At 43.6% G+C, this 26,407-nt stretch overlaps 2 protein-coding genes across 2 annotated transcripts in view; one reads left to right on the forward strand and one right to left on the reverse strand.

The window, feature by feature from the left end:
* Window positions 1-21: 21 nt before the first annotated feature.
* On the reverse strand, window positions 22-9,809 carry odr4 (odr-4 GPCR localization factor homolog). The gene is made up of 14 exons (XM_079172640.1): window positions 9,671-9,809; window positions 9,244-9,344; window positions 8,804-8,920; window positions 8,383-8,475; window positions 7,540-7,646; window positions 7,422-7,458; window positions 7,127-7,270; window positions 6,950-7,045; window positions 5,314-5,361; window positions 4,466-4,585; window positions 4,293-4,386; window positions 1,616-1,819; window positions 601-654; window positions 22-154 (listed from the first exon to the last, which is right to left on the reverse strand). The coding sequence occupies exons 2-14, from the start codon at window positions 9,337-9,339 to the stop codon at window positions 84-86; spliced, it is 1,281 nt and encodes a 426-aa protein (XP_079028766.1). The 5' UTR covers window positions 9,340-9,344; window positions 9,671-9,809; the 3' UTR covers window positions 22-83.
* Window positions 9,810-10,277: 468 nt separating this feature from the next.
* The window catches only part of LOC306705950 (nucleoprotein TPR-like), a 31,306-nt gene continuing 15,176 nt past the window's right edge, over window positions 10,278-26,407 (forward strand). The window contains exons 1-28 of the mRNA XM_079172845.1: window positions 10,278-10,516; window positions 11,022-11,126; window positions 11,290-11,354; window positions 11,889-11,979; window positions 12,211-12,314; window positions 13,013-13,177; window positions 13,379-13,471; window positions 14,395-14,475; window positions 14,621-14,708; window positions 14,957-15,094; window positions 15,253-15,347; window positions 16,902-17,099; window positions 17,220-17,327; window positions 17,909-18,132; window positions 19,092-19,255; window positions 19,341-19,465; window positions 19,582-19,730; window positions 19,834-19,996; window positions 21,161-21,295; window positions 21,440-21,580; window positions 22,522-22,726; window positions 22,849-23,045; window positions 23,164-23,304; window positions 24,230-24,346; window positions 24,473-24,676; window positions 24,795-24,973; window positions 25,748-25,895; window positions 26,174-26,311. Of these exons, the coding sequence (XP_079028971.1) occupies window positions 10,366-10,516; window positions 11,022-11,126; window positions 11,290-11,354; window positions 11,889-11,979; window positions 12,211-12,314; window positions 13,013-13,177; window positions 13,379-13,471; window positions 14,395-14,475; window positions 14,621-14,708; window positions 14,957-15,094; window positions 15,253-15,347; window positions 16,902-17,099; window positions 17,220-17,327; window positions 17,909-18,132; window positions 19,092-19,255; window positions 19,341-19,465; window positions 19,582-19,730; window positions 19,834-19,996; window positions 21,161-21,295; window positions 21,440-21,580; window positions 22,522-22,726; window positions 22,849-23,045; window positions 23,164-23,304; window positions 24,230-24,346; window positions 24,473-24,676; window positions 24,795-24,973; window positions 25,748-25,895; window positions 26,174-26,311 (3,912 nt within the window). The 5' untranslated portion in view covers window positions 10,278-10,365. The remainder of the gene's footprint in view (window positions 10,517-11,021; window positions 11,127-11,289; window positions 11,355-11,888; window positions 11,980-12,210; window positions 12,315-13,012; window positions 13,178-13,378; window positions 13,472-14,394; window positions 14,476-14,620; window positions 14,709-14,956; window positions 15,095-15,252; window positions 15,348-16,901; window positions 17,100-17,219; window positions 17,328-17,908; window positions 18,133-19,091; window positions 19,256-19,340; window positions 19,466-19,581; window positions 19,731-19,833; window positions 19,997-21,160; window positions 21,296-21,439; window positions 21,581-22,521; window positions 22,727-22,848; window positions 23,046-23,163; window positions 23,305-24,229; window positions 24,347-24,472; window positions 24,677-24,794; window positions 24,974-25,747; window positions 25,896-26,173; window positions 26,312-26,407) is intronic.

Raw genomic sequence — 26,407 nt, forward strand, 5'->3', positions numbered from 1 at the left:
CTACTTTTCCATTTTGTGATTCAACAGACACTTTGTAGAAATGTTAACAAAGGTTTTATTTGGCGTGTGCATATGTGTGTGTATCAAACGTCATTGAGATAGAGCATCGAGGCAGCAGTGGCAAGAAGGGCGACAGCGGTAGCCATGGCAACACCTAAACAACAGAGAGGAGAATTAGGACACACTGATTGGTAACACATTTAAAAAGTGGTAAGTGTGACAGGTCTAGTACAGCAGATTGATTATCTTAGTGCAGTGATTGTTGACAGGTGATGATGAAACTACACAAAACACAAGCTAACAAACCATCAATTCTGCCACCTTCAACTTCCTGTGTGGAGAAATCAATTCCCTGCACAGTGCATGCTGGGAAAAGGGGCGGGGAACAAACCGCACACATTACGCACTGTTTGCTTGTGAGAACCAATGATACCGCCTGGTCAATTAGAACTTCCTGGAGCACATTTGTCCCACTAGACCCGTGACTAGCATGAGCTAACAATGAGTTGTAACGAGGTGGCAGAAGGTCCATGTGATTATTGGCTGTTGTGGTGATGTTATAAGGATGTTTGCAGGCGTTACACTGGAAAAGTGTTTTACCAATGTAGTTGTTCCTCTTGGGCTCCAGCACTTCAATGGTTTCCACGGTGGGCTCTGGAAAAACACCATTTAATAAACTACAATAATACAAAATCTCAATAACTCAAACCTGGTTATTGGGGAAGAATCAGGTTAAGGATGGAAATGAGAAGATTCCTTTACTTCAACTGCAATAACCTCATTTTAACATGAGTAATCAGAGAGAGCCAGCGTGTATTTCATAAACACACTGCTCAGCTGTGGAAATGCTTCATGTTGGACTTTGGAAGGATTCTCCAACAAAACACTTCCTGTGCTTTTTGCCAGGTGAAACTCAAAATACTGCCTCGCAAAATGTCACTTCATCAATTTATTGTACTTGACATTTTGTGTGATATTGTCATATTAAGCATACACAATTTTTAATTGTGGCCAAAAAAGTGTTTTGTAACATCACTGTGACTTTTGACCACCAAATTGTAATCAGTTCATCCGAGTCCACGTGGACGTTTGCGCCAAATTTGAAGAAATTCCTTCCAGGTGTTATCTGAGAAATTGCATTCACTAGAATAGATTGTGAAGCCAATGCGGAAATATTTAAACTTCTATTATTTCTACTGGCCATCGAGGCCGAAGTCTATGAGAAAATGACTCTTCTTCTCTCTTGATTTATTACCTCAGTAAACATTGTAAACATGAGTTTACGGTCTCAATCTCTAGTTTCAAGTCTTCTTCAGTACAGCATGATGTTCATTTAGTACCCAACCTCTAGTTCTGGTTCCGAAAAACGACAAAAACCAAGATGGCGATGTCCAAAAATAAAGATGGCGCCGTCCAAATATCGAGATGATGACGCCCGAAAACCAAGATGGCGACGGCCAAAATGCTGAACTCAAGGCTTCAAAATGGTAGTCTACAAACCAATGTCAACCAGTCTATGCTTTTATTCCAATGTGCTCTAAATAAAAACCACTTGGTGTGAAAATCATGAACCACATGGTGCAGCAGACACGGTGCGGACACACACTCCTCCTACCTGCTGCAGCATCTCTCTGTAGGACTTCAGCGGGCGTCTCCTGCCTGGTATCCAGGTCTTTCTCGGCTACGTCAATGTCCAGCATCTCCTTCAGCCTGTCAGTCACCTCAGACAGGCCCTCGTCACTGAAGTGGTAGTCACACACACACACCGGCCCACTCGCTTTCACCGGACAGAAGACACGATGAGGGAGACAGAATTGCTCTGAAAGAAAAGACAGTCAGAGGCACAGTGAAGAGAACAGCTGAGATGGATTGAATTTAAATACTTCCTGCCGCTAAAGTGAGACGAGGTCAATTAAGAAAAACGGTAGCCACTGCTGCCACAAGTGGCAATAACATGATAATGGTGTGTTACATTGTCCTTCAGTACCCAACAACCTCTTGTGTCAGTTGCTTTCAAGACATCGTCGACTGGACTGAAGGTGCGTTCAGATATATTGTTCCACATTTACAGTTGTATTTTGATCCTGCATTGGTCACTTTACTCACAGCTCAGTTTGATTGAAATTTTCTTTTAAATAAATACATTTCTTTAAATAAACACATTTCAACCAAAAGAACAGTCACAAACTAATGACCTTTTATAGTGATCTGATCCAATAGGATAAAAACATCTTTGGGACATATTCTAGATGAAACATGCATACAAATTACCCAGAGTTCATCAGTATTTCACCGATATTACTTGGCTCAACAAAAGCTAGTGTTTACCTTGATTACAGAAACAAACGGCAGTAATGACAATGAGGTGTGTGATACGAAGCTGCAGCCAGCCGTACCGGTGCGTGTCTGAGTGCTGTCTGGTCATGCATGGACAAGCACTGTGCTGGGAGAGGCAACGTGTTTACACATTTAGTTTTTATGAAGAAGTCATGGAAAGTTTTACGACACGAGTCACCATAAGCTGCCGGTCGTACCAGAGAGTGTATTGAAAGGATGCGATGATAAATGATTAAATCAACTTTGATGAGAGGATGTTACTTCTTCTTCATACGGTCTCACTATAACATCAGCTGAAAGTACATTGATACACTGTTTTTACATCCGTAACTGAACACAACATTGTATTTGCTTTTGTTTGGGCTTCATGAATGCAGCTGGATTGGCTGCTGGATTGGCACATTCCAGAAGTCTCACTTACAGTTTATTGTTCCAATCGTTGAAACAGTCTTAACATTCTCTAAACTGTAAGTACATAGCTGGAGTTGTTGACTTGTTTTTTTCAACCATGGAATTGTTCCTTAAATACAAATCTCTGTACTATAAAGGAACGTCGGTTTTGTCCAGCTGAATGCTGTTGTGTATCACACTGAGCTTTTTACACTCCCAGTTCAACTGTCGGTACAGGTTTACTGGGAGAAGTCAATACTGGACCATGCTGTACACAGAAACACGGATATTTGTGTGTATACAGTAAATGTATTTAGGAAGCAATGTGTTACATCGACTGTAAACAGAAAAGTCACAGTTAATCTTTCATGTACAAACCCAGACAAACCCTGTAACAATGAAAAACCAAACACCATGTCATAGATATTCATGTCTGACAGCGTTTTATAACTGAATGGATCACTTTGCATGTGTTGGCTCAAATGATAAAACTATCATTTTTAGCATTTGTGAAGACGATGACAATATCAAACTACGTGCAAACTGAAGACAAATTGCACACACGTTTTGGCACATGTGTGCAATTTGCTTGAATAAATAGGAAATTCTAATCTGTTGTCAACAACAAAGTAACTGAATGAGTTATTTCCGCAGCCTAGGAAAGCTCAATCAATATGTGTGAACGCGAGCTGCTCTCTCTCACAGCCAGAAACCAGAGAAGAAGAGTGGAGCCGCTCTCTCTCACAGCCAGAAACCAGAGAAGAAGAGTGGAGCCGCTCTCTCCCACAGCCAGAAACCAGAGAAGAAGAGTGGAGCCGCTCTCTCGCGCAGCCAGAAACCAGAGAAGAAGAGTGGAGCCGCTCTCTCCCACAGCCAGAAACCAGAGAAGAAGAGTGGAGCCGCTCTCTCCCACAGCCAGAAACCAGAGAAGAGTGGAGCCGCTCTCTCCCACAGCCAGAAACCAGAGAAGAAGAGTGGAGCTGCTCCACAGACAATGAACAGGAGACTGATTTTGTTTTCTTTTTTTATTCTATTGTGGCGTTCTCAGTAGTGAAACAGAAAATGTTCCCATATACTCAGAACATTCACTGTGTGCTCTCAGTGTCATCTATCTATAACATCTGTAATTCACTGTCTATAGAGCAGTTCTACACTTTATACTTGATGACATCACACATTTGGGTTTTAGCACTCTTTGGGAGAGTTGTTCATGTTAGCTAATATTTTAGGACTGTGTTGGACCATATGAACAACATGTATGAGTTTTAAAAAAGGGCGTACTTCCCCTTTAACCTTCCCCATCAGGATATACAGTATTTCTCTTTGTGTATCGCTGACCCAGCGCTGTGTTCAACTCTTACTGAACTGGGTTTTGTAAAGTCGGTTAGTCATTTCCCCACAGTTGAGCTTCCAATGCATATCTTCCTATCGGCACACAAATCCTACCTCTTCACTGGGATTGATTGACCCTAAACCCGCCCCCCACTCTTACCTCAACCTTCACCTTTACTTCCACTATCTGCACACAAAGGCTCATGACTGGTAGAGCACACCGGTGCATGTACCTCTCTGGTGTTTGTCCTCTTGTGACGTCAGCAGCTCCTCCAGCAGCATCTGAGCCCTCGTGGCCACCGTGGAAACCGCGTCCCTCTTCAGCAGCTGTCCACAATGAAGATTTCACAATTTAATTTAAAAAAAAGATTTTGATTTGAGCTCGTCTACAGAATCACAGCATTACCTTCTCAGCCAGTTTGGCCTTGGGTTTGTTGCTGTGCAGGTAAGCTCTGCTGTGGATCGCTCCTCTGACCGACACGCTGCCTCCACACCGCTGGACCACATCTGTTGACCTCCGCTCCTCCTGGCACACACAGGACATCATGGTTCTCTGTTATACACAGCACGTACCAAAACCTAAAGCTGCCTTCACAGCGGAGAGATGGGAGAGGTCTATACAGTAATTATCTGTGTTTCCGAACTTGTTTTTCTGAGGACCCACTTTATATAAATCACAAACCATCGCAAAACCACTTCTCAATAGGCCTCATCTATAAATCAAGAGATTGGTGTGAGCTGCCTAGTGTTGGAGGTATCGGCCGTAGAGATGTCTGCCTTCAGTATAATGGACTATAATATGGAATACAACAAACAATCCAGACTACAGGCTCTCGTCTGTTTCCCTCTCATCAGCACGCTAGCCTCTCATATTAGATTCAATGTTCGAAGTAACTACAATTATCAGAAAAATACAAACATGCAAGCGCCCTCAAGTGGCTCAAAGGAGTACTGCAGATATAAATCTGAAATAAAAGACTGATGCAAATTCTAATAATTTACTTGGCGACCTGAATAAAATCTCCTGCGACCCCCCAGTGGGTCCCGATCCAATGTTTGATGACTGGATTATAGAATATACAGTGTTTGTACAGTATACAATACATTTCAAATCATTTTTAATGACAAATGTTTGATTTGTAGGAGAAATGTAGGTCTGTACCAGAAATATTAGATTAGATTAGTGATGGACAGCAAAACGATTCCTTCTTGTGACATGCAGTTGCTATGACAGCCGTGTGAGTGTTCTCTTACCGGTGTGATGAGTAGCTGAGCGGTATACGTCTGTCTCACGTTCCTCTTCTACAGAAAGACGTAATAACAGACACAATCACACACTCCCGTCTTCCACACAGTTAGATTCATCGTCATAGTTACACGCAGTTCTTTAAGGTTTAATACATCATATTTACGATTGTTGTGAGGTGGTGTTTTAACCTCTTATCAGCCTGGTCAGGGCCCATATTGATCAAGCGTCTCAGAATCACAAAGTAAATACTCTGCTCTTCTAAAAAAACAGTTAGATTGTAGAAATGACACATCTCATTGAAAAATACTAAATCTATGAAAGAAAGAAAGAAATCTAACTTTTGTTTAAAAGTCAAACTATCTCATACTTCACTGAAAAGTCCATTCTCTGTGTTCATGCGAAGGAAGATTCCACGAAGGCTTCCTAATTAACTGATGTTATAGATCCTACAACTAAGATTTAAGGTGAGTAAAGAGAAACTGTAAAGGAAAATACAGTGGAGATCTCTGATAGTGATCCCATCTATAGATGATTGTCATAATCAAATGTATTTTCTTCATTTCTTATACAGATAACCATCTAATTGATGATTGTATATTTATTACATGAATATAAAGTAATGACATGGACAGCTTTACCATTACTGAATTATAATGACTATTTCTAAATTACAGAACAGCTGTTTCAAATTGATTTTTTAATTACTCTGCAAATTAAATGACTGTACTGTGTATAATCGGCAACCTCCGGTTCTGAAAAGTGAAGTCAATGCTTCATGCTTCATAAAGTTGCATTCTCTCTAGTGACCACCAGGGGGTGGCTCCTCTGGTTGTATAGAAGTCTATGAGAAAATGACTCTACTTCTCTCTTGATTTATTACCTCAGTAAACATTGTAAACATGAGTTTATGGTCTCAAGCTCTAGTTTCAAGTCTTCTTCAATACAGCATGATGTTCATTTAGTAAATGATGGTCCATTTAGAGTCAAACAGACCATAAAGCAGGGGATGAATTAGGGCGGGGCTACTGTGACTGACAGAGCCGTATACGGCGTCTTTACGTCACTCCTCCGGAGTCCAAATATGGTAACTTCCCCGACAGCCAAAATGCCGAACTCAAGGCTTCCAATAAGCAGTCAAAGCTGAGGACTGGGCAACGATGTGAGGACATCGGTTTCTGCAGGGACAGCATGTGTTCTCCTCTGCATCTCGCACACAAGTCCCTCTCAACAATTCTAAAAAAAAACATCTTTTAATAAGCTCAATGTAATCAAGCGTTTCCAAAAATAACTTTCTTCTCACGAGCTATTTCGGCCTGAATATTGTCTCCTGGCTACTCTAAACAGCTTAGGACTCCTGTGGAGCTCTCACACATTTTGGCAGAGACAGGAGTCATTTCCTATGTTCGGGAAGTTGATAAGAAATGCTTTTACTTCTAGTCCTAAAAAGGAGGACCAAAAGCACATCACTCTGAAACTTTTCAGCCATTTAGGAGAGATTTCCTTCTCTGAGACGCTTGATAAGTACCAGCTGTGCTCTTGTTGGCAGCATTACTGCCAAAGTGCCATTGAGCAAGGGTCCAAAGCAGACGTAAAGATTGAATTTCTGAACTGTTCTGTCAGTGTTGGTCAGATGTATACAACCTGTCCTCCTGCGAGCTCTGAGTCGTCCGCCAGCTTTTTCCCATCGATCAGACAAACTCCGCCCTCCAGCTGGTGTGCCCACACTTTGAGCCCCTCCTGAAACGAAGCTTGGCCTGAGAACAGTTCCACTGAAGTTCCGGAAAATGAATGTACGCGACTGTGTGTTTGCGTGCTAACCTTTAGACATGTATCCATGTCCTCCGTATCGGTTCTATTGTCTTGCAGTGGCACCAACAGGTCCACGCTTAAACAACAGGACACCGTGATCCAGGAGGAACACACACCCGACTGGTACTTCCAGTCTGCAGGCTTGGCCACGCTCTGCAACAGCCAATGGACATTGGGATGATTGAGTCTGACATCTTGAGTACTTTTTAAAGGCAATATGCAACAGATTAAGTGTAACGACTGCAGATGGAAGCCGGGGCTTTTGTGAAAGATGAATGAATGAAAATGAAAGATGGAAACCAACCTTGGAGTCTTTGACGTCGAAGGTTCTGCAGAAGGTTCTAAGACGAGGGGTTAAGGAACATCCACACGAGGTATCTGGTAGCTAACTGATCCGACGAGAAGGATGCGCAAAAGGATACTTCCTGGTTTTGGGGTTGACGTGCAGCGCAACACTGTCGGTGACGTCATCATCTGCAGGGTTCCACAGACGCTCCGAGGAGATCAGGTTCTCCACGGCAAAGACCAGCTGCACACAGACAGAGCACAAGGTTCAGAGGAGGAGAACACAGGTACAAGCTCATAAGCATCATGACTATTCATTGATTTTTGATTATTGCACATTCAGATAAACAGAGCACTTCTTTCACTTCCATGCTGCGCTACATTTCTGCTAATGTACAAACCTTTTGCATTAAATTGCAAGACTCAAAACAAGGTTCTTCTTCCCCGACGGCTAACAGGATAATATACAGTAGATTACTCTTTTACTCTGACAGCAGCCACAACCTTCAGTAAAGTGTTTCACAGGCTGACAGCTCCCCAAAAGGGAAGTCGAAACATCTCCATCACCCGCTGCTGGCTGGCTGTCAGTTTAGAAAGCGCTCGATTTGATATGCAGCCGTGTGGACCAATTTCAAACACGGTCCCCATAAGTCACTGAGACACAAAAACATCGACCATGTTGAAAAATACTGAAGTTACCCTTTAAGATCTGTGGACTCCCAAAGCAGCTCAAGACACACCTGTTTGGATTTATTCACATTTTATGGTGTTTTAATGTCTTTTTTTATAAGTCTGTTCACTTGTTTTTCATTGTGAAGCACTTTGTGGAGTTCTGCTGTGGAAAGGTCCCAACAATATTATAAGCAAAGGGGAATCTGCCCCCTGATTGTAATGCTTTTCTGCCCCCTAGCGGCCAGAAATGGATTGATGCAGCTTTAATAATGTGTACATCATGTCAAATGTATTTATATGAATCTCACCTGTCGGAGTGTGGTTACTGTGTCCTTGGCATCAGTGTCAGCGACGATGAACACTCCCAATACAGACAGTCCTCCGGGCAGCATCCGAGACACCTGTAAACAGTAGCAATGCAAACTGTCCGTATAAAACTCTGTAACGGTTGTCAGTTTTGCCATCTAACTCCAATGAACACAACCCATACTGTTTATTACAAAACACATGTGTTGACGTCATTACATGGAACTATAGATGTGTTTTCAATAACTTCAAAGTCTTTCTGTTCTTGTTTCTTTAATCCATCGTCTTTCATTGACTGTATGAGCTCCCTGTGTAAAGCATGTCCCAGTGTGTTCTTATCATGCAGTACACTTTAATACATACTCAAATACTCAAGCCCACATGAGTGTGCGTTGGGATAGAGCCTTGTCCCTCTCTGCTCACCTGTCGAGCATGCTCAGTCACCCACTCCTTGTCCAGAGAGTTTCCAGCCGCTGCAGCAGACGCCTCCCTTTGGGGGGTCCGAGTTGCCGTGACGACAAACTCTCTCTGGGTTGAGCTCTGAAATGTTTAGTCATCAATATCGATTGACGTGTCATCACTCACACATACAGCAAATACTCTTTCCCATCATATCATGTCGTATTATGAGACCACACTCCAATACCTCCAACAAACCCTAGACTCTAACTGACAGACATATTACCCAGTTTTACATCCTGAACTTCTCAGGTGCTCTACAGTTTGTATTGTGTTGTATGGGGTTACAGGTGAGGCTGTAGTTCTGGTTACATTAGTACCAACATGCCACTGCAGTGGTAACTGTTACAGCTGGTCTGAAGCTATGCTCAGTACCACAGATAGATGTCTGTGTCCAACCGTACCTGTCCAATTAGCAGGCCAGTGACTGGACCTGCTTGTTCACACTGTTTCGTCAGGTATCCCTCCACGGCCTCTTCTACTATATAACTGCGACCCATTCTGCCTAAGGAAGGTGTGGAGAGAGATGGAGGGGTGATAGAAAATCAGAGTAATGTCTGCAGTGAGAAAGTGATGAGAAAGGAGAGACGTGGAAGAATAAAACACGGCTAAACAAGTGAAGACTTGACGTAAGCTTGACTTGTAACGATATCTACAAAAAAACAAGTAATTAAACCACGTAAAACTTAAACTCAACGTTGGGGTTGGTTAAGGGTTGTCAGCCCCCTAACTGTATCTAACCGATATTAACTCACTACGACTAGCTAACGTTGTATAGAGCTCGTACAGCTTGAGTTTCAGGTGCCTAACTACGTGTCATGGGGGAAATACCTGACAGAAGCGAGACAGTGGGTAACTTATGAACCAGAAGTCAGGATACTTGCTGTTAATGTTGACAGCTTGCAGGGGTTCGTCAGCAGAGCAGCAAGACTCAATTTACCAGCACGCGTTGCGCAGTGACGTATTTCCGTCGCACAACTTCGTCGTAGTGCGTCAATGATCAAGTTACACAATGAAAGACAAACAGCTAACGAAACATTTATTCTTTTTCAAGATAAAACTTTGCAGTGACCTTAAAACTTTAACTAACTAACTGCACAGATAATTAAAGTATTGTAGCTCTTCACATTACATCAATGAAAACAATAACACTAGTAATAATTGTAACGTTACTTCTGTCTGTGGTGGAATCACACTGGCGCGGTAACGTTAGAAGTGTTTATGGCTTCCCGTGTGACAGCTATCGATTAAACTAAGGTTTTCAATTCATCCTGAATTGTGTACTACAATAAAAAGCAGCGCTTTTTCGTTCAGTTAGTGCAAATTCGTTATGACATAGTAGCAACAGGATGGTCAATTATTGCTTTATTTTGAAGGTTTCGAGTGGATATCCTGTTTTTGCACAAGCGTGGCTTGACACGTTCGTAGTTCAGTGGACCGGGTTTGTGGACAGTAGAACATTTATATTCTACCAGAGTTTATTGTCCATTTACTATTATTTGTCAGTGGTGTAGTGTTAGGTGTAGATGGCGGCCGTCCTGCTTCAGGTTCTGGAGCGGACGGAGTTGAATAAACTCCCGAAAGCCGCCCAGAACAAGCTCGAGAAGTTTGTAACAGAGCTGCAAAATGCTAACGAAGAGCTCAGGACGCAGCACGAGCGGTTCAAAGCAGACAGCGGTAGGTAGCTACTACCCAGGAGACAGTAGTTAACCGGTTAGCATGTGAGATATGATGGAAACCTCATGTTAAACTTCAGTGTACTGTGAAGCTGTCTTCTGCTACATCTGGCAAAAAATACAACGAATGCTGTGATTCATCCACATTGCTTACAAATGCCCGCTAACGTTAGCTACGATGTCACGTTAATGCTAACTTTGGCGCAAGAGAATAAACGTTAAGCCGACATCTATTCAACTTGACGTTTTATTTAAGAAATTACTGTCTGCTGTGTTGAATTAATTTAAGAACAATTCCCAAATGTTTGGTAAAGTTCTGATATGTTTAAGGGTTTATGTATTAAGTTATATAGTAGTAACTAGTGCTGATAAAATCTGTTGCTGCTTTAAAAAGTATTCTTTGGCAGATGAGACATGGAATAAAACTAGTGTATTCTGTGTGGTGCAGGTACTATGTTGTTTGACATGTACTCATGTGCTGCGTATAATGTCCTCCGTCCCTACAGAACAGCAGTACTTTGACATTGACAAGAGACTTGCAGAGAGTCAGGAACAGATCCTGTCTGCCACCAGAGACGCGCAGACGCTCAAGGAGGAAAATAAGAAGCTCAGTGAGTCGTCACGCGCTTCCTTTTTACACACATTTTCTTCCCTTTGTATAATTGACGGGTCGGCGCTTCAAGTGCACCGTTTTCACTCGTTGAACTCAACTTCCTGATTAAAATGTTTGCCTCCATGTTCCTCTGTGTGAGCGGTGTCTTCTCTACTGTGCAGATGAAGAGCTGAGCGCTCTGAAGGGAATAGAGGGAGAGACCCCTGAAGATAAGCCCCCTCAACAGGTAGGCATGCCCATCCCCCCCTGAGTCTGTGGAGTCTGTTGCTGATGAGACACCCACAAATATAGGTCTGTCAATGAACTTTTTATAGTTTCAGAAACAGCTTCTGCTTGTTTTTGGATGAAATGTAAGCACATTTATTAATTCAATTACTTTTTTGATATCAGAGGGTAAGTAATAGAGCAGAAGTACATTTTTGATTGAAGAGAGAAGTACGCAGATTGTTGGTATTGTGTTGAAGGTAAGAACATAGAATGCATGGTGTCAGTGGCATCAGATTTAAAAAATCTAAACCAATCTGTCATGCGTGTCTTTTTTGTCTGAATAGTGAAGAAGTGAAGTAGCAGTTAACCTCTGAAATGTTTTTAGCAGACTCTCTGACTGCTGGATTTACACATGTAGCTCTTACAAATGACTGTGAGACTGCCATTTAAGCCAATTCAGCACTTTATTTAGTTATTCAAACAACCAAATGTTTCAAATTTCCTTCAAACCCTGGATAGTTTTGTAGTTCAAATGCTATGCGTGTGTTTACAGCAAACCAAGGCCAAGTATGAGATCGAGGCCGAGAAGAGAGAGCTGGCAAGGCTGCTGGAGAAGAGAACGCAGGAGGCGGAAAACCTCACTGGTAAGACGTCAGCTTTACACACACACACTTTTCTTTTTAGACATTTGGTTAGAAGGGCAACAGTTGTGTTTTTCATGTCAAGTACATTTTTTTTTATAGCCCAATATCATGAATTTGCCTTAAGGGGCGTTACAATCTGTTCACACCATCTGTCCTTAGACCTTCAATCCGGAGAAGGAGTTCCAATTTAAGTTTTTCAGGTTGATGTGTGTGTGTGTGTGTGTGTTGTAGAGGATGTGAAGCATCTGAATGAAAAGCTGGCAGAGATCAGCAAAGTGAAGACGGAGCTGCAGCTCAAACTGGACGGCATACAGTCATCTGAGGCTTCTGTCCAGGTACGCACTAATTTCATGGAAAGCACATCACGTCAGTGTTAGAGCTCATGTTGCAGTGCATTTAGCTGTATTTCTTTACAGTGACCACGAGTGGACGGCTCCAATATATAATACTGTTGGCTAATCTTTGGGTGTGCCTGCTTTTATTGTGGTTTTATTTTAATGGTACGGTATTTTCAGAATGTCCACTTACTGATGGGAAAACGGCATGTCTATGTCTCACCACCAAATCAGTTGCTTAAAGGGATAGTTTTGTAGTAGTGTGGTGGTTGTATGAGCTACTCTTCCATAGTCAGTGGACACTATATTTAGAATATTCTCACCTCTTTACGTTGCTGTCAGACATCTCTTTCTGACGGGGAACTGGAGCCGTTATATCCACCTATGCTGTCTTCAAAGCAACCAGGCTCCTTTGACAACGACAGTCATTCTCCCTGAACATTGGAGTTGCTGGTCTTTGTTGTGTTATTGTGTGACTTTGGTGAATCCAAACTGAACCTTTTTAAAACACCAAAGTCACCCTAACCCAAACTATCCCTTGAGGCAGTCGCAAAGACTGAATCTGAATTTAAATCCCAAATCATCCAAATCTTCAGTACACCACACAGTGTTTTTACTAGAACCACACGTTAGTAGTTTAAAGTAGCAACCACAAGGCTCTGGTTTTATAATGTGCTTTTTGTGATTGCACGTCGTAGCACCGAGAGAAGCGCATGGAGCAGGAGAAAGAGTTGCACGAGAAGAAGATCGAGTGGTTAACGGCAGAACTGAAGACCAAAACGGAAGAACTGTTGCACACCAACAGAGAGAACGGCAAGGAGATACTGGAGCTTCAGGGTGGTCTGAAGAGCAGCAAGGAGCAGGTAACACACACACACACACAGACAGTGGAAAAGCATAAACTGAGCAGATTGTGTCATATTATACTCTCATACACCAATGCTTTCCCTACTGGCTTTCACCTGCTGTAATACTGAAATGTGTCTTCATAAATAAAGACATGAGGCATGGCGTCCTATCCACAGTGCTGATGTCTTTCTTAAGATAACTTTTCTCTTCAACAGGTGACCAGACTGGAAGGACAGCTGGCCTCTCTGAAGCAAACCAGTGAAAGCCAGGGTAAACGAGCCGAGGACCTCAACAGCAAACTCAAGCAGGTAATGAAAACACACCTCAGCTGAGAACTTGGAGAGACCAGTGGTAGGATTACAGTATTCCCTTCTTATTGGATTTGCAAGTCTGCATCTGTATTGGATGGTTGAGGGTCCTCACACCGCTGTAAAGACCAACAGGTTCTAGGTCGACACCAAATATCAATCTCACATTTAACACTTTCCAGTTTCTTTATATATTTATTTCTGTCTATGAACCGCTATGTATATCGGCTTACTTATTGAAATGAAACAAAATTAAATTACGGTTATATACTGTCATTCCCTTCCTCCAAAACAGTGATAAAGAACGCCAGGAGCAAAAACCAGGAGTTGAGTTTTTAGTTAAACTAAATTATGACTGGTGTGTTAACTGCATGAAAAATTAATCAGAGCACACAAGGCCAAATATGACCGGTTGCTGACAAGCAGTGGAGTGTTAAAGGGTATTTTATAAACAGTCCGGAGCAAGTAAATGATCCTGGAATCAAGCGTTTAGTTGGGCGGTGTCAGAGGATGTGGGCGAAACTCCAACGGTGTGTTGAGCAATTTGAGAGCGTTTACTTACCGTGAATAAAGATTAAACATGACAATTAACTTTGTCTTTGTTGTTCTTTAAAAATCGATAATAAATAAAACTATGAATAAGCTAATATACGCTAATAGATAAAACTATTTGTATCATTAACGTTGAACGCTGGATTGTCCTGCTGTTGGTACAGACGTGTGAACTAACCACAGACACTTGAACGGTGCGCCGATAGAGGGGAAACACTGGAGGGGATATTTGGCATTAAAGAAAAATACGTTTTTGGGGAAACACTGTATGTACAGGACAAAAAAATAAGATGACATTAAAGTCTGCTCGTCAGGCCGTGTATACATATGTGGTGGTGTTCATTGTTTGTGTGGTCCGTATGTCTCTCCAGGCTAAAGACGAGCAGAGTGCCATGGAGGAGAAATACCGCAATGAGCTAAACGCTTATGTCAAGTTGTCTTCCCTCTACAAGGTGAGAATCACTGCAGGCCACCTGGGATAACTATATTCTCTTTATTTTGAGAAAAAATAAATAACACAAGACATCTGCTCTACATTTCACTGTCTGCTTGTTCCCCGCATGTAGTCGGTACACAATGTCTTTGTTCTCCCTGTAGGGGGCAGCAACAGACACGGAGACAAAGAATCAAGAGCTGAGCAGAGCAGTGGAGGAGCTCAGCAAGCTGATTAAAGACACCGGGGAAGGTATCACACCGGTTTTTAGTTTTCTTCCAACACGCAAATAATCTGCTACGGAACTGTGGTATTGACTTAATCTGTGCCACCCTCACTATTGTTAGCTGCGTTTTGCCTCCTGACAATCGTGATTGTGTGACCCGAAGGTATTGAACAGCGTAGGCAAAGAAATGGTCAAAAACCACATAGAGCCCTGTTTTTACCTGTGACGTATTAATGGTGACCTGTGTGATCGATGACGCTGTCCGTCTTTGCAGCCAATAAGACCCTCGAAAAGAAGGCGTCGGATGGGGCGGAGCTAAAGACGCGGCTTGAGGCGGAGCTTAGAGAGAAGATCAAGAAAATGGAGAAGGAGCTGGAGAACGCCACGGTGAAGGCTTCTGGCAAACACTGCTGTAAGAACACACGTGTTGTTTTATGTCTAACTTTTATAACAAGATGAATGTGTTTGTCATGGTGCAAAGGGCCATCTGCACAGTGCTGTGTGTGTACACATGTGCATTATGTGTGTGTGTGTGTGTGTGTGTGTGTGTGTGTGTGTGTTCTGCTCCAGGTGCGCCATCTCTGACCGAGGAGCAGTTGGATATCATGTGTCCATCGGCAGCTGCCATCGCGGCCATTGTGAAGCCCAGCATGAAGTTCTTTGATGTGAGTTTCAGAGGACACTCCGGGGCTGGATGACATGGTTGAACTTATATCAGTAGTATATCACACGGCTGCATAATAACCAATAAAGTATTCAGATTGACATTTACTTGCAAGGACTTGTGTTCCACGGTTTTACACCGTGTTAGACCAAAACTCCTAACACATTTAAAACATCAATAAGTCATCATAGTGCCTAACTGTGGCTTTAAAGCTTTTAGCAGCACTCAAACCGACTGAATCCTTGTGCCTCACGAGAGACATTTTGGGCTTGTTGAATTTTTTTATCATTTTCACTCAATGCATATGGCATAAACTTTGGCAATGGTGTGATGGTTGTTGTTGTTTTCTTCTTCTTTTTTATTTTGTTCAACCTCAGCTCCTATAATAAGTCCATAATAAACTGTTTAGCCAAAATACAGACACTCATGACAAAAATGTCCCGATAGAAACCCATTAAAACCACAATTTCAGCCATTACAGCAAAAAAATATAAATGACTTATTATTATTGTATTACTATTTTCCACCATGTAAATACATGTTTGTTTCCTGGATTCCACCAGAGACCTGGCTGCTGTGTTATGTGGTTGATGCATCATAATCATTGACACATCCCAGACTGGATATCGTAGCGTATATGACATCCTCATAGCATTTGTCCATCCATCCATCCATTTTCCTCCGCTTATCCGGGGTCGGGTCGCGGTGGCAGCAGGCCAAGCAGGCTGACCCAGACTTCCCTCTCACCCGCAACATTTTCCAGCTCATACTGGGGGATCCCGAGGCGTTCCCAGGCCAGCTGGGAGATATAATCCCTCCAGCGTGTTCTGGGTCTTCCCCGGGGTCTCCTCCCAGTTGGACGTGCCCGGAAAACCTCCAGTGGGAGGCGTCCAGGAGGCATCCTAATCAGATGCCCGAACCACCTCAGCTGACTCCTTTCGATGCGAAGGAGTAGCGGCTCGACTCCAAGTTCCCTCCTGATGTCCGAGCTCCTTACCCTATCTCTAAGGCTGAGCCCGGCCACCCTACGGAGGAAACTCATTTCGGCCGCTTGTACCCGCGACCTTGTCCTTTCGGTCACGACCCAGAGTTCGTGACCATAGGTGAGGGTAGGAACGTAGACCGACCAGTAAATTGAGAGCTTTGCCTTCCGGCTCAGCTCTCTCTTCACCAAGACGGTCCGGTGCAGCGCCTGTTTTACTGCTGCAGCCGCACCGATCCGCCTGTCGATCTCCCGCTCCATCTTACCCTCACTCGTGAACAAGACCCCGAGATACTTAAACTCCTTCACTTGAGGTAGGCACTCCGTCCCCACCTGGAGGGAGCAATCCACCGGTTTCCGGCAGAGCACCATGGCCTCGGATTTGGAGGTGCTGACTCTCATAGCATTTGGTATAGAGAAAATAATTACTTGATTATATTATTATCCACAGAAGTGTAGACTTTGTCTTTCTGCAACCTGTTTTTATGATGAAGGTTAAGTAACTGTAGTCTACCTCACTATGGTTTTATGTTTGTTGTAGCGAGTATTAACTCCTCCTCCTCCGCGTTTCAGCTGTATAATGCGTATGCCGAGTGTCAGACGCAGCTTCAGCTCGAGAAGCAGGAGACCAGGAGAGTGAGCCGAGTTCTGGACGAGATCGTCCTGGAGGTGGAGTCCAAGGCGCCTGTCCTGAAGCGTCAGAGAGAGGAGTACGAGAGCATGCAGAGATCCATGGCCTCCCTGTGCAACAAGCTGGAACAGGCTCGAACGGTGGGCGACACGTCCACGCTCCTGCTATTTTTGTCCAAGTTTACATTCTAGTGTGTTTATTCACCTTCTGACTACATATTCTGTTGAGTTAAATTTGTTTTGTGTACTTTTTGTCATTAGGAGATCTACAGTTTGCAGAAAGAGAAAGAGGAGGCCAAGCAGCGTTGTGATAGCATGGAGAGAGACAAACTGAGGACAGAGGGACATCTAGAGGATACATCTACACAGGTACACACCAAGCATTACATGCTCTCAAAGAAATCTAAATGCATCTGTTTCTGGTGATCTGTTTTCTAACTCTAATCTAAAAATAATTCAAAAAGCTTTGCCAGTATACTTTTTCTAACTTTTTTTCCATCTGTGTAAAGCAGATTCAAATACATTTCTTGCCAAAAGAAAGACATGGCAGTAATGTTACATAACTTGCTAACACATACAACATGTACCTCGTGTTTAGAGTGTCTGGAGAAATTAGAACTCACCTGGAAGAAAAACATAAATGGGTTCAGTCCTATTTAGGACTTTGGGCATTGGTGCACTTCAGCCTCTTGTGGTCGAAAAGAGTATAACAACAACAAACACTGGGAGGAAAAAAACTGCACCTGCAAAAACCTTTTTCACAGAAGAAAAAAATAAGCAACTAACCTACTTCTCGGGGCTTTGATTGTTCTGATCACTTTTAATCAGAAAGATCAAGAATGTGAACAGTAGATTGATAAAATATTCTCTGGGGATAAATATCTAGAATAAAAGGAGATCCCTGCTGATTGGTACAGATTACTTCATTCATAAATGTGTCTCTTGTCCAGGTGTGTGCTCTTCTGGTGGAGCTGGAGGAAGCCAGAGGTAATCAGGTGACCAGGGAGGACGGCAGCTCCGCCAACATTTCCAGTACCTCTGAGGTCATCAGTCCACGCCAGCTGTCCTTCCGCAGTGTGGAGGAGCTGCAGAGGCAGAACCAAAGCCTGCTGAGACGGCTGAGGGAGCTGGAGGAGGAGAAAGACAGACGGCAGAGCCAAATGACATCCGCGCGGTAATAAGTGCTGTAACTGAATTCTTAATTTTTTTTTACTGCTAGCTAGCTGTGCCTCTGCTGATGCAACAACTGCCTCTGCTAGTGGCAGTCGCTTTCCCGCAAAACCACGTACAAATGATGTAAAAGTCTCTTCTGGGGCTGACACAAGCGCCACAAGCTTGCAGGTACATGAAGTAAGATAAATTGATGAAGTGCGTAGGCATTTAAAATTAGTTTTCAAATGTTGTAGGTTTTTCTAAGAACTATGACCTTAGATCAGTCTATATCTAAGAATGTTCTAGATGTAATATGAGCACCTCAGAAAAATTGAAGAATATCACCCAAAGACTCTCTCCTGGGCATAACTCATGACCCAACGACTGAAGCGGTTGTTGAATACTTCGGCCCCTACTTCCGGTTAACTGTTGTGAGGAGTCGGCAGTCAATGGCGGAATCAAACCGTCAATAAAAGTGTGAATCACTGCAACCAAGAGAGGTCCTCGAGCATACCGTCATAAATGAGCACAAAAACATTTTGGCTGATGGTTCCAGCAGTATGCCAGATTAGAGATGCACACACACTCACGCACATGACTGAATACACACTTTCCTGGCAGTGCTAATAAGATAATACATTTAGGACACACAATAAATCACAATAATGTCAGAACTTAATCAATTCATAATAATATGACAGATTTAATAAGTCAATAAACCAACCAACACATCATCTTTAACTGTAATTAAGCAGGTAAAAGGTATCCGAAGTGAGAAAGGAAATACACATTCTGATGTACACGGAAATTTAAAGCTGTGTTTCCATCTTGGACAAAATTGTAGACTGCCATGCGTATGTGTTCATGTTCAGTTATATAAACTTAAAGGATGCAGGATATGGGAGCCATGGATCAGGTGGAACGTATCGTTGGTGAGTAGCGGAGCTAAACACGAGGTCGGTCTCTGTGGTTCCTCCTCAGTGTGTCAGAGTTGGAGGCCAGCGTGGACAAGCTTCAGAAGGAGGTGGAGCAGCTGAGGGAGCAGAGGAACCAGCAGAAGCAGCTGGCCGACTCCAGCGCCCGGCAGAGAGACATGTACAAGGCCCTGCTGAATCAGAGCACCGGCTTCAGCCTGCCTCCTCAAGGTGAGCTGAGAAAACTCCAAATACGCCTTTATGGGGATGTCTTGTTTTTAACATTCAGTGTGATGGTTTTCATGTGTGTCCGCAGGTTCCGAGTCTCCATCCCACCCTGCACATGTTAGACCGTCGGTGCCAGCTACTCGCTCTGCTCCTCAGAGAGCCGCCGCTGCTGAGTCAGCACAGACCACTCAGGCTAAAGCTGCATTAAAACAGGTATGAACACCTGCACACGCTCACTTCAATCTGCATTTCTTCATAGGGTAAAAATCCTAAATGTTTAAGTTCAGTATCTGTTCTGACTGGATGCGTTTGTGTCCGTGCCCCTCCAGCTGAGCGACTCCTTCACTCTGTATAAGAAGGAGAAGGCGGAGAACGACCGGATGTTGAATGAAACGAACGACCGGCTGCAGAGGCAGCTGACGGATCTCAACTCCAGCCATGCCAAGCTCACCTCACAGTTCGAGTTCAGCAGCAAGAGGTTTGCTCGGCCCAGCGCTGCTGCTGCACCCCCCCGCCTCACGGTTCAGCTCTGGGAGGTTTTCTTTTTAACGCAGCGTTTTTGTGTTTTGTGTCTCCGTCAGGTATGAGATGCTCCAGGACACTGTGTCCGCCTACCGCAGAGAGATCTCCGCCCTGCAGGACAGGAACCAAAAGATGGCTGCAACGGCCCAACGACACGAGCACATCATCCACACGATGAGCCAGGACCTGCGGCAGGCCAGCGAGAAGCTGGCGCTGGAAGAGGTGAGGAAGAGAAGCTTTATTTTAAGGGTACTTATGATGCTGTGGGACAGGGTCACACTTTGACCAAAGCTGGATTAAAGAGAGAGGAAATCAGATACACAGTCTTATTTTTTGTCCCTCTGGTTTTATGTTCATGTCATATTCATTATGGACTGCATTGGTGTTGAACAGATTGATGAGTCAAAGTAGCTTTTTTTCAGGTTGAAAATAAACTTTTGGTCTTTCTTTTGTAACTTCAGTACATTTTTAGCCTTAAATTGCAAATATCTTTAACTGGAAGTACACTACGAACACCTAGAGTAATGATTCGCAGAGAATGTTACTCTGTGGATATTTTACTGTTGTGAGGAAATTAGAGACGCACCGAGTGATCGTTCACGGCCGATCAGTCTCAGATGTACTGGTCCAGTTAACAGTTCATATCACGCGCATCAGCACAGACCTACTGTTGTCACAGCCACACACTGTTGTCAACTTGTCAACTCTCTTCGCAATTTTATTTCTAAAAAGCGACTGGAGACCAGGGAAAATAGCAAGAAATATATTATATTGTAATTCATTCCCAATACAGTCTTGTAAGTAGATACTGATTCATAAAGTTTTATATAAATAAGTAAATAAATAGATAATAAGATAATACATATAAATACCTCTATAAAAGTGTAGAATAATATTTTCTCTGAGTCTTCTCTGATCTACATGATAATACAGATTCATTAATTAAAGGTTTTGTTTATGTCACTTATATTTCTTACAAAGAAAGAAAATCCGAATCGCCAGGTCAGACTTTTTTTACAAGAAAATTGCAATCTGTGCATCTCTACAGGAAATGCTGACTCACTTGTAGAATGTTCACTACAAGTTAAACATTACTTCTTCCACACATAAATACCTATTTGTTAAACATCAGGAGATGCACACAGTTACTCGAGTGGACCAGAAATAGGACCTGAGATATTAATTCTAGCAGATTATCCCATGAGAGCGTGGCCAATCAGCAGTTTTCTTCTGTTGTAAAGTCTGATTAAACAGGTGAACTGTTTCAAACCTCTTTTAGGGAACACCCGCCACTCAAAGTGATGATCTCTCCCTCTGCTCACATCCATTCATAACCACCAGCGCTCTCTCGGTGTAAACTTGTTTATTTCCCCTCTGTGTCTCCAGGTGCGCGTCGAGAACTTGACCAAAGAGAGAGACATTTTGAGACAAGCAGAGAGCCGACTCGGTCGAGAGAAGGAAGCCGTGCTTGCTGAGCAACGGAACCAGAACCTGCTGCTCACCAACCTCAAGTCCATACAGGTACCGTATCATGCACCGGTGTGGACTGTGTGACTTAGATCTAACACAATCATTGGTGACAGTCGTTCCACTCTATTCTGTTACCAAACGTCCCGGTGAGCTTCCTGATTTGAACCAGTTTTCTCTCCTCTCACTCTGGTCCAGTTGACCATGGAGCGGACAGAGACACAGACCCGCCAGAGGCTGAACGACAAGATCGAGCGTCTGGAGGCAGAAGTGGCTTCAATGAAAACCAGGCTGGACCAGGAAGTGGCACAGAGACACGCCCTTGGGCGCACCATGGATGTACGTCAAATATTTACATTTAATGATCTCTGCACAAATGCTGCCATTCAAAAAATTTTAATCTCCTGCCACAAAAATAAATAAAATGTACAAAAATAAATAAAAATGGACCTTTAAAAGACTTAAACTTAAAACTATTTTTAAAATTATTGTTATTATTTTAATCGTTGCATATATACATGAAATTGGTCCTCTGCATGTAACCCCTCCGTAGCATTTTGAACTGCTGCTGTAAAATGCCCAGAGAGTAACTTGGGGTTCAGTGTCTTGCTCAAGGTGCCGGGATCAAACCACCAACCTTGTGGTAAAAGGACGACCTGCGCTACCCACCAAGCCACAGCCGCCCTACAAAAACTTGATTGCGTCCAGTTGGATGTCTTAAAAGGAGCCTATATGTTTTAAAGCTCTTTCATGCTTAGGTTGTAGGAAGTCCTCTTTACAGATAGATGATGTTTTGTATAAAGGGTTTGTTTTGTACAGTGGTTTAAACACACTGACGACTGAGAGGGCTGAAAGAGACAAAGAGCAACGGTTGAATAAGAAGAGAAGACATCAGCAGTCGTTGATAAAAGAAACTGGAAGCTTAGCATCAATGTGTGGGGAATAAACAGGAACAACTTCCTGTTTCAGTGTCAAGAGTTTCACAATAACGGCAGCCTAGAACAAGCTGGAATTAAAAGGCAACATGTTGCTTTAGCAAAGCTCTTCTTCAAACTTCACAATAGAAATAGGTTAGCACTATTTCAGAAGGGAATAAAACATCTAGTGTCTGAATAATACAGTTAAAAAAAAAATCTCTGTTCAACAGACGTTATTTAAGAAAAACTTTAATACAACAGCTGATTCCAAACTTTTGAACGGTGATGCTTTCTCTTAAATAAGTGTTGTTGAACACAGCATGTAATCTTGTCTTGTTGCTATCACCTCCACCTCCTGGGCAGGCCCAGTTGTTGGAAGCGAAGAAACAGCTGGAGACCCAGAACACCTTGCAGCAGAAGACCAGGGAGCTGCTGCGTGGTGCTGAACAGCAGGTGGCAGTGCTGAAAGCCCAGCTGGCTTCCGCTTCATCCTCTGAGGCCGTTGCTGCCTCCGGCAACACCACCACCCCGGCCTCCAGAGCCGCATCCCTCAGAGCACCACTCCGAGGTAAACGGCATCACTCAGTAATGAAGGGCCGAGGACAGGTAACAGGAACAAATGCAATTACTGTCACCCTGAGTGTTAACAGCTCTTTTTTTGTCTTGTTTTTTGTCTCTGCTTACTTTCAGTACGCTCTCCAGTGCCGACAGCCTCCCAGCAGCTCAGCCAATCAGAGCATGAGCTTGCAGAGGTGAAAGGCCTCCTGCGTACTGCCGAGGAACAAAAGGGAGAACTGGCGGAGCAGCTGAAGAACGCTAACGCTACTGTGGAGCAGTACAGGGCTGTGGTACTGACTCTGGAAGACAGTCTGAAGAAAGAAAAGGAGGTATGGCTCGTTGATTCGTTCCCCTTAGTAATTCAACAACACTGGGTTGTTCTCCGCCGTCTTCTTTGTCTTCTCCTACCCTCTTTTTATACTGCTCACGCATGTATCCGTCCTTTAGTCCCGCGGCCCTCTGGAGCTCTGCCTGAAGGAGTCCGAGGAGGTGCAGAAGCAGCTGGAGAAGAGGATTTTAGAGGGGGAGAAAATGAAGCAGCAGGAGCGAGAAGAGAAGAGGAAGGCCGTGGACGCAGTGGAAAAACAAGTAAGCCAAGCGATGATAACAATGTATGAACAACGTGAGGCGTCGCTCGTAGGGATGAATGTACAGAAAATGATCACCCCGGGTCTGCATCTCCCTCTCTGCTTTACCGAGCAGCTAAAGAGCCGGATATTTTCCTCAGGAGTTAGTAGAGAGTAAATACTGGACTTTAACTTGCCAGTTGTCCACAAACTGTATCTGTGTATATGCTTACAATACGGAAACAGAATAGCAGTTCTGAAATGCCAAACCAATGAGGCAATTTAGAAACGGTGTCTCTGTAAAATGTCCCGTGCAGTATTTATCTTGGTCACAATTTAAGAAAAGAAATATAGGGGAAAGAAGACTACCGGCGGTTATATATCGTCATATGTTTTTTTTAATTATAAGAAATCCCTTTAGTCCGTGCCTCTACCCTGTGTCGAATAGTCAGAGAATTGGTCTCTAAGGTTTTGGTTGACCAAGAAATCTATTAATCCCTAATCTTAAGGAACTCCATGTTGGTACATCATAAGAATATTCACAAATACTAGATTTTATTATTATTTTTGGGGGCGTTGATGTATTTAGTCTACAGCGGCAGTAGAGGGATGACGAAATGAGGGAGAAAAAGATGCAACAAACGTCCCCGGTCCGGCCGGACGCAAACCATGTTGGTTCTGGTTCCTGGTCAACACTCCAGCCTCTAGGACACGGGGGACTGAACAATGGATCAATTAAATGAGGGGGGAATTCTGATTATATAATTAAAATAACTGTTATCCGCCTCTTTGGCATGACTCCATTCATCTGTATGACACAGGAGGAATAGTTTAACTGACTATAAAGCTCTTAATAAGTCAGTCAAAGAGATCGTATGACTATTATTCGACTTATAACGCCCTGACCTTTCAGTGTCTGTGTTTACTGTCCCCGCTGTGTCGTCCAGGTGTGTGAGCTGCAGCGCAGTCTGAAGTCCAGCCAGGCAGAGCAGCAGGAGGCGCTGGAGAGAGCTGCTGCTGCTGTCACACTGGAGCAGAAGGCCATACAGGACAGCCTGCTGCAGGTGCATTAACACACACACACACACACACTCATGCTGATTAATGACCTCAGTCAAGACCACTTAGCTTATATATTGTGACCACATCACATTCTACATGAAGCCGTGTCCCGTCCGTCCTCCTCATAGACGAAGCTAGCTGGAGAGGCGCAGGCCAAGTACGAGCGGGAGCTCATGCTTCATGCCGCGGACGTGGAGGCCCTGCAGGAGCTGAAGAAAAGATCACAGCAAGACGCAGTGCGTAGGAGGGAGTTGGAGGAGCAGCTGAACAAGACCTCGGCCGTCCTGCAGGAGAAAACAGTGGTGTTGAACACGGCGGAGAGACAGATGAAGGTGGGACGACAAGTGTTTGTCAAGCATGTTCAGAAAATGATCAATAACTCAAATGATCGCAAAGTGTGTCGCAAAAGCCTCCTGAATGTTTGTGATTGGTCATAACTCTCTCCTTCAGGAGGATGTGACCAATAAGACCCGCCGCTGTGTGGAGCTGGGGAAGCAGAACGCTCTCCTGCACCAACAGATGGATGAAATGGCCTCCAGGAGTCGCCAGCAGCAAAACCAGCAGCAGCAGCTGGACCTGTCATTCAGTGAGGAGGGGAAGACCACTGAGCAGATACTAGAAATACTCAGGTAATACAGCAACACCAAAGGTGGCTGTGTGTTAGCCTCGAGCGCACAACCTGTCATTTTCTGCCGCTATTGGGTGTCTCCATCAAAACAATAACCAAGGATGGCGTTTTGTGGCATCTTGATAAAGCGTAGGGATCATGGGATTCCTTCAGTGTTCGTCATTCAGGAGTTTTTTTTTTTTTACCACAGGGGTCTCCTCTCTAAAACAAGCAAACCTGCTGATTAACTAAAAAAACACTGAATGAAGCAATTTCACGTTGAAAATCTTTGTTTCTTCGATGTTATCTGGAGGACACGGGACGTCCCAGAGGGACTGAGAGCCGAACATTTGCTCAGCTAGTTTCTCTGATGACTTAAGATCCAGACGTCTGATGACTTAAATCCTTCATTGGGTTGAAATATATAGTTCAAAACCACCAAGATCTAAAAAGTACATGGCAAAAATGTGTCTTGAAACTGGATAAAAAGTTAATTCGTGACAGCTTCTGCTGCTACGTTGATGCATGTACAAAAGGGGATATGACAGCAATTAAAATACAGATTTCTCAGGTTTGAAAATTGGGATAATTTAAGTACACAACTCAACAAATTATAGAACATAGATCTAGTCAGTTTTAGAGAGAAGTTGCATATTTTACCTTAAATACATGAGAGAAGGGCTTAAGGTTGTTGACATAGAAAACACTGAGTTTTGTAGAAATGAAAGTCGGATTAAACCCGTTCTCTCTCTTAACAAGTTTCGGGTTGAGTTTGAAATGTGTGTGTGTGTTGTAGGTTTGTGCGGCGTGAGAAAGAGATCGCCCTGGCTCAGTGCGAGGCGTCCGACACAGAAGCCCTTCGCTACAAACAGCGAGTGGAGCACCAAGACAGAGAACTGAAGGAGCTGCAGGAACTCCTGAACGCAGAGAGGGAGAAGATGCAGGTAGGAAACCAAGCGATGGAGGGACGGGAGACTGGTGGTGGATAATGAAATGATAAGCAGCAAGGACTCACTGTTTCTGCAGAGGAAAAAATATGTATATGAAATATGTCGTAAAGGATTTGAACAAATACATCCTACTTGCTCTTTCAGGCTGTGACGGAGGGCATTGCCTTTGGTAAATGAATCATGCTAACTAGAGGCTAAAAAGGGCAAATGTGGCACGACAGAATACTGTTTATCATAATGCATCTGTGTGTCCCCGTCCGCCCTTGGCTCAGGCTACAGCCAAGACTCTGGCCCAGCAGGAGGAGCAGCTGAAGAAGATGGAGACCATCAGTACTCTGCAAGAAACCACCAGGATGCTGAAAATGGACCGAGACAAACTGGAACAGGAGCTGCAGCAAGCCCAGGCTAAAGTAAGAATCAAGTGTTGCATGTCATGATTCGTCCTGCCTCTCCCTTTTTTTCGTGGTTAGCTGTGGCTAAATTTAATTTGTATTACTTTTGTAGTT

This window comes from Pholis gunnellus (genome assembly GCF_910591455.1).
Source record: "Pholis gunnellus genome assembly, chromosome: 14".
NCBI classification, from domain to species: Eukaryota; Metazoa; Chordata; class Actinopteri; order Perciformes; family Pholidae; genus Pholis; species Pholis gunnellus.

Coding starts and splice junctions, on each gene's coding strand:
- odr4 (XM_079172640.1), bottom strand. CDS start 9,339: ATGGGTCGCAGTTATATAGTAGAAGAGGCCGTGGAGGGATACCTGACG. Junction 7,046..7,126: donor ACATGGATACATGTCTAAAG/GTTAGCACGCAA, acceptor GCTTCGTTTCAG/GAGGGGCTCAAAGTGTGGGC. Junction 1,820..4,292: donor AGAGGACAAACACCAGAGAG/GTACATGCACCG, acceptor CTTTTCTTTCAG/AGCAATTCTGTCTCCCTCAT.